The sequence below is a fragment of the Petromyzon marinus genome, chromosome 13 (genome assembly GCF_048934315.1).
Source record: "Petromyzon marinus isolate PM22_M1 ecotype Great Lakes invasive population chromosome 13, UKy_Petmar_22M1.pri1.0, whole genome shotgun sequence".
NCBI classification, from domain to species: Eukaryota; Metazoa; Chordata; class Hyperoartia; order Petromyzontiformes; family Petromyzontidae; genus Petromyzon; species Petromyzon marinus.
Window position 1 is genome coordinate 2,708,414 of NC_133679.1, and position 6,413 is coordinate 2,714,826.

At 40.3% G+C, this 6,413-nt stretch overlaps 1 protein-coding gene across 7 annotated transcripts in view; it reads right to left on the minus strand.

Annotated features, from left to right (window-relative positions):
- Positions 1 to 6,413, minus strand: part of ATR (ATR checkpoint kinase) — a 67,776-nt gene that overhangs the window by 57,443 nt on the left and 3,920 nt on the right. For 4 of the 7 annotated variants that reach the window (XM_076066710.1, XM_032953905.2, XM_032953901.2 and 1 more), the window contains exons 2-7: positions 5,656 to 5,804; positions 4,512 to 4,603; positions 3,910 to 4,071; positions 3,185 to 3,393; positions 1,050 to 1,745; positions 263 to 441 (exon numbers count right to left, since the gene is read on the minus strand). In XM_076066710.1, the coding sequence (XP_075922825.1) occupies positions 263 to 441; positions 1,050 to 1,745; positions 3,185 to 3,393; positions 3,910 to 4,071; positions 4,512 to 4,603; positions 5,656 to 5,714 (1,397 nt within the window). In that variant the 5' untranslated portion in view covers positions 5,715 to 5,804. The remainder of the gene's footprint in view (positions 1 to 262; positions 442 to 1,049; positions 1,746 to 3,184; positions 3,394 to 3,909; positions 4,072 to 4,511; positions 4,604 to 5,655; positions 5,805 to 6,413) is intronic. The other 3 variants (XM_076066711.1, XM_032953904.2, XM_032953903.2) reach the window with 1 other exon arrangement.

Consider the following 6,413-nt stretch of genomic DNA (forward strand, 5'->3'; position numbering starts at 1 on the left):
CTCTCTGTGCATTATTTTTTAATATTCTATAACTGTTATACTTACAAAAGAGTGTTTTTTTTTATATAGGAAACACAATTGCATCACTCTTCTTAAACTGTCGACTTTAGAGAAAAGTGTGCTGTAGCAGTGCTACTAAACATTGAGACACAAGAAATACATTTTGTTAAACCATAGTAATACAGCACCTATCTGATGGCAAGCTCACCTGCAGAAAAGTGGGACCCTGCTTATTTTAGTAGATTCACGTCAACTCACATACCTGTCGAGGCAAGGCCTCTTCCTTGCGGGGCCAGAGTCCAGCTGATCATTGCCATGTATCTCTTCTCCAAGAACTTCTGATCTTGGCTCGGTACTGTGGTCTGTATCCTGCCACACGTTTTCTTCGCTCAAGACACCAAGTTCATGCATTATGGCCATGACCAAGCACCTGATAAAATGCTGTGAAGTGCAAACGACATTCAGAAATCTGGGGAAGGGCTGTCACTTACACATTTTTATTTAAAAGATGTTATGGTGTAGGTTGGAGAGTATGTGCCGAAGAGACAGGTAGGTTACCAAGGCAGGCATTGCACTGACAACCTTGAGGTTAGCAAGCAAAGGAAAAAGCCTTTCAAAGCCAGATGATGGAATACTATTAGAGCAGACTTTGGAGGTCAGCTGTGCCACAGCTGAACAGCTGATAAATCTGGCAGAAATGGGTTTGTTGACATCAACAGCATTGTCAGTAAACCCTCCAGATACTACCATGATGCTGACATCGCAATAACTTCTGGTCTTACCAATCCTGCTTGTGTATTTAATATACATGCATATTTAGAAAAAAACCTACTTTCCAAAATCCGTTAGTAAACAGCCAAGCCGAGATATATTTGAATGTACATACCCTGCATTTGTGTATATACCAGGGTCGAGTCTTCCTAACTTGAATAAATTATCATTGCATCTTGTCAAGGTTCTGTTCTGTCCCTAGAAATACCTTTTTAAACATTACATTGCAAATAAAACTTTACTCGAGTTTACTCTTTACAGTGTAAATATCAACATACCTTCTGTGATGTAAAAGTACCAAGCACTCCAATCAGGTGTGCACAGATGACCACCACTCTCTCGCGCCTTATGCGGTCAGCACATTCGTATTCGGCCGGAGGACAACAAAGCACGTGCTGGACCACGCCACACAATGCTGCCTGGACCGCCAAGCTTTTCACCTGCAGCAGAGGCCTCCTACTCACAAAGTCCCTCAACTTATCAATGAGCCAGTCGAGGCACTCGGGGGGGCAATATTGCTCTCGCTCGCTCTCACGTTGCGATGGGAAGATGGCTGCCATGAGCTGCATGAACGGCTCCTCCATTACGGATGCATCTTCATCCCGTTCTTCCACCTTCCTGTCAGCAAGGATTTCCATCACGCCTACCAGCATCTCCACTAAAAAGTCCTTCAGATGTTCATGCGAAGGCCCTTCCATCTCTGTCAGCTGAGCGAGAACTGTCATGGAAATTGCTTTCAGTTGCGGTCGGCCCATCTGCAGCTGGCAGCATGCCACAGCCCACAGCTCAGGCAAATGACCATCTAGCAGATGGGCAATGTCCGGAAGAATGGGTAGCACCAGCTTGGTAAGAGATATCTGAAAAAGCTCCAGACTGCTGTGGGAGTCAACTTGCAGTGACGCCTCCTGCAGGAAGTCCGTTGGGACCACTACAAACCTCCCGACGAGCGTCACGGGCCAAGGTGTGACATCCATCTATGGGTTACAAAAGTAATTCAAAGTGGCATTAAAGCAATCACCAAATTAAGATATATGCCATATATAAATGGCCAGGTTGCTGTCATAGTACTGCCCCAGCACTTCTGGAATCTATGCTTCGAATCCAAGCAGTACCTGTGATTAAACATAGTTCTCATGTGCACTGAGTTGGTCTCAGCATGGTCACAAATGACAGCAACAATAAAAGCATCTTATTAAACTTTTTTGTCACTTAGATTTATTCTACTTCTGAGATTTAAAAACTTGGTGAAAGACATGCAACTAATTTTTTTAAAGTAGTTTTTACTTAACTCAAAATAAAGTTGTAACTATTTTTAAGGGTGCTGAATCAAAATGACATATTTTCAATAACTCAAGATATCAGGTTAATTTTTGGTAAAAAAAAAACAATTTGGAAAAGAGTAGGTAAAATCCAGAGTTAAATTAATTACATTTTTATAAATAAAAAAGTTGCGTTAAAATACACAATACAGAATCCCTTATTTATCAAGAGTTCTACATGTGAGAAAATGGCAATGAAATGACACCACAGAACTAATTCTAGCTCTGTCAAACATTGGAAACAATAGCACACCACATATCAGTCATCTGATAAGAGTGGATTAATACATTTGCGCCCTCCAATTTGGTGGGCCAAATTAACGTTACATTTTTTTTTAATGTTTTGTCAGTTTAACACGTACACTTTAGTAACTCAGCCAAACATTGTACCCAAGATATTAGCTTTGCTGGCTCAGTGCCCTAATATGCAAAATATCCCACAAGAGCCATTTATTCAACTCTAATAATATTTATTGTATTTTTGTTGGACTTCTGTCCATGGTATCTCAAATAAGCTTAAATAAAATTGTGGATTTGATATTTTCTTCATGCTATTTTTGCTTTTTACGTATTCAATATAATTGACAGAAATGCAGCGATAAGCATGGAAGAAATGAATATTGATGTATGCCAAGGACAAGGTCAGTTAATAAATGAAAACTTAATTTATAATGAAGGTAAAACACTATTTTTTAAGTTCTAGCAGAAACGATCAAGGATTAATATTAACGTGTTTAAGCAAACAGGTAGTCCACAGCCCCCCCCCCCCCCCCCCCCGTTTCCTATGCGTACGTACTTTGTCAGTGGAACCCCTATACGCAAGCGTACGCATTTGGGTTAACCCCCCCTCCCCCCTCAATGCGTACATACTAAATGGATGGCCCCTTACCTGAGCCAGTCATAGGATTTCCTTTAGGTAAAGTGGCATTTTGTCGAGGAATGAAGCGTGAAATTTTACAGACAAGGTCCAGTATAAAATATTTAAAATCTACTGCAGACATTTACTCTTCTCAACAGAAGCAGCTAAGAGGGGAAATGTAATCTGCAACCAAAGCTGCGTGTGGGTGCAATGAGGGCTTCCAGGCACTGTGTACCGGTGAGTCGAGCTGCTGACGCAAAATGCACGCAAGGTCTCTCATGAGGCCAAGAATGTCGAGGCAGAGTTGTGCGAAAAGTGTCACGGCTGGCAGTCGGCTAACATGCAGCAGCAACGCTACCGCCTCCATCACACTGCCATGTAGCACGCTGCACGCGCCCGATGCCAGAATGCGCAGAAGCCGCAGTACAATCCAGCTGCAGAAGTCTGCACCACACTCACGCAGGTTACAATGCACTACTCTACCAGCCAAACAACATGACAAGGTATACTCTTGGTGAACTATATATTAAAAAAAATATTTGAAAGCTGCAATAATTGTCCATTAAAGCCTCTCATTCTTCAATATTCCTGTTTCGGGTGCGAGATCAATTATACAAGTAGACTACTTTTAGGGCCTGAATTCATTTTCCCAGATCAACTTACTGTGCTGTTACATGCGTTTCCTGCACAGGATTCTCAGCTTGATCCAATGCAATATAAAGTGCAGCAATATTATGGGACTCATTCAATCACATTTCTTTTATTAAATATTATTTACAGTGTTTCTATGTATCAATGATGGATGACAATTTAAAAAAAAAGTGTTTAATTGTAATGGTTTCACTTCATTTGAGGCCACTCAACATTATTAATCACAAGGCATGGAGGAAAATCATTGTGTTCAGAGCAAAAAACTGTCTTCCGGTTGGTTGATTTTCAGAAACTTAACTACAATCATACCTTTAGAACCTGAAGCCATCTCATTCCCGAGGTCGGTGGAGGCCAATGCAGGAAGACCTGGATTCACAAACATGTGTGGGGAGGACTGGACTATGTGCTTGATGAATTTCAAAAGCATAGCACACTGTTGACTCCCAATATTCTCCCCAAGTTCATGTGCAACTGTTAAAAAAAGAAAAAATATATCAATAAAATTAGTAATGCAATACTGTCAAGATTTATATACTTCTGCATGAAGGCCTTCCCATGCAGTTTCCACCCCCAGTCCTGTGATACCAGAATCATCTCGTTCGTGCACATGAGCTGAACTCATCGCTTCATCAGCATGGGGGTCATCCTCTCAGGCTTGTCAAGCGTTTCTTCCCTTAGGCACAAAGTACCACCGATGTGCACGTCTGTTGTTGAAGCCTTATTGACATTATTTTATTAGAAAGAACAGCTCTGAATACCACGATATTCTTATGAACAACAGATTAGACATGACCAACTGTCCCCAAATAGCCACTTGGTGACATGCAGCATAAAAGTCAAAGGGGATAGCAGAAAAAAAACGTCCAAATAGATGTCTGAAAGCGCAGAGAAAAATTCTGAAAAAAACTTACCGACATTGATGTTTGTTAAATACTGTTCTATAAATCGACAAAGAATGCGTCTGGGTTTTTGGACCAATGTGGGATACTCCTCCTGGGTAGCCCTGACCATGCAGAGAAACACAACAGCAGAGAACATTTTAAGACAAAGCAGCCATGCCGTACCAGCACATTTCTACCATTACGATAAAATTGCATCTGTTTGCTTGAGTTTTTTAAATTTGCATTGAATTCTATGCAAGTTATAGATTACTTCAAATTGATTGCAAAAATGTAATCTGGCAACCAAGGTTAAATTTATCCCCAGATATCTTATAAATTAAAAAAAACCTGAATGTATAGGAAAGTAGGTTGTGCTCACCCGTGGATCTACAACAGTGGTCATAAAATAATTACTTAGCATTTCTCTTTTTTCATTATTTTTCCACTCAGGTTAAAAAGCATGAATTGCATTAAGCTCCGTCCATCGATCTATAGAAAGGGTCATGATAACCCTTACAAAGATAATCCAGTAGCAGTTAAATCTTAGTATAAAGTTGTATTGCTGTTAGGGAATTGAAAACATGCCAAACTGATCAAATGCTGCCCAAAATTTGGAAATTTTCTATCTACGTGGCTTTACCGAAAGACCCAAAGAATATGAATTCCTGCAGTTATGAAAGCTTTAAGTCAAGATTTAAAACTGATGCTTGAAGGATAAGCCTTACCCAAGCTGCAAACGCCTCCCTTCAGGCCTCCCTTACAGATGTCAGAGCGTGACAAAATTACACAGGGACAATACACCAATAAAATACTTTTGACTGTCATCAGTAGACAGAATCTATATCCTTCCCATGTCACTCCCTCGTATCTGAACTTCCTTGGCGACAGCATATTTTCATGAACATGAGCAAAATATAGAACTTTAGTCTTAGATTTACTTTAGGTTTACTTGAACATTTAAACCCTGTGTTCATAACACGAATACTTACGTTTACCTTACTTTACACTCAGATTTTAATAGGAGTTAAAATTGTCTTTACTACGTGATGTCACCTATGCTTCCAGGTCGACAATCCACTTGTGCTTATTGAAAACGATGCACTGAGAACGGCGATCCACTTAATAATTCGATTGGATAAAATGTGGTGTTCGTAAGTGCGCGCGGTGCTCTCACCTTGCCACCTCGTCAAGTGCTGGCACCAAAGAGGCCAACCCTATGTTCCCCGAAGCCATCTTAATTGTTGCCGTGTTTACCACTCAGGTAATTAAATGGCAGTCTTGAATCATTGGTGGCGGCCTTGAAATCTGTGCCCTGTCAAGCCACTCAAGAGTACACAGGATAGCAAATAATTACAAGGCAAGTCACAATTAATGTCAATCCCTAATGGCAGGTGCTACATTGAATAATAAACTCCTTAAAAAAAGCGTTTTTTAAACGGTTTTATTTTAAAGTGCACTAAAAAATAAATAACTCGATTGGACAAGGGGAAGTGGACGACATCTTGATTTCGACACGTGGCGCCTTGCTTATTGGGCGAGACGATTCCAGAGTTTTGGGACCGCGGCGTTTTTGACGTACCCAAATAAATATTGAAATAATAAGCCGTCCATACAAAATGTTAATTGCTTTAAAAGAGCCAATTAATCTGAGTACGTGTGCAAAATTTTGAATTGATTGGACAACAGGAAGTAGACTAAATTTTGATTACAAGATTTGACCACGACAAACATGAGAAGTCGCGTTATGTAAAACCGTTGAAAAAGGCCCAAAATTGGCAGGCTTCCTGTGGCAAATATTTAAAGTTTGAGACTTTTTAAAAGAGCAAGGGGCTAGGGAACACCAGTGTAAAAAACGTTTCCTAACTTTTCTGGTCAGATTTTGTGCTGAAAGTATTGATGTTTTCTTGTCTTTTTGCGAATGGTATGCTGATT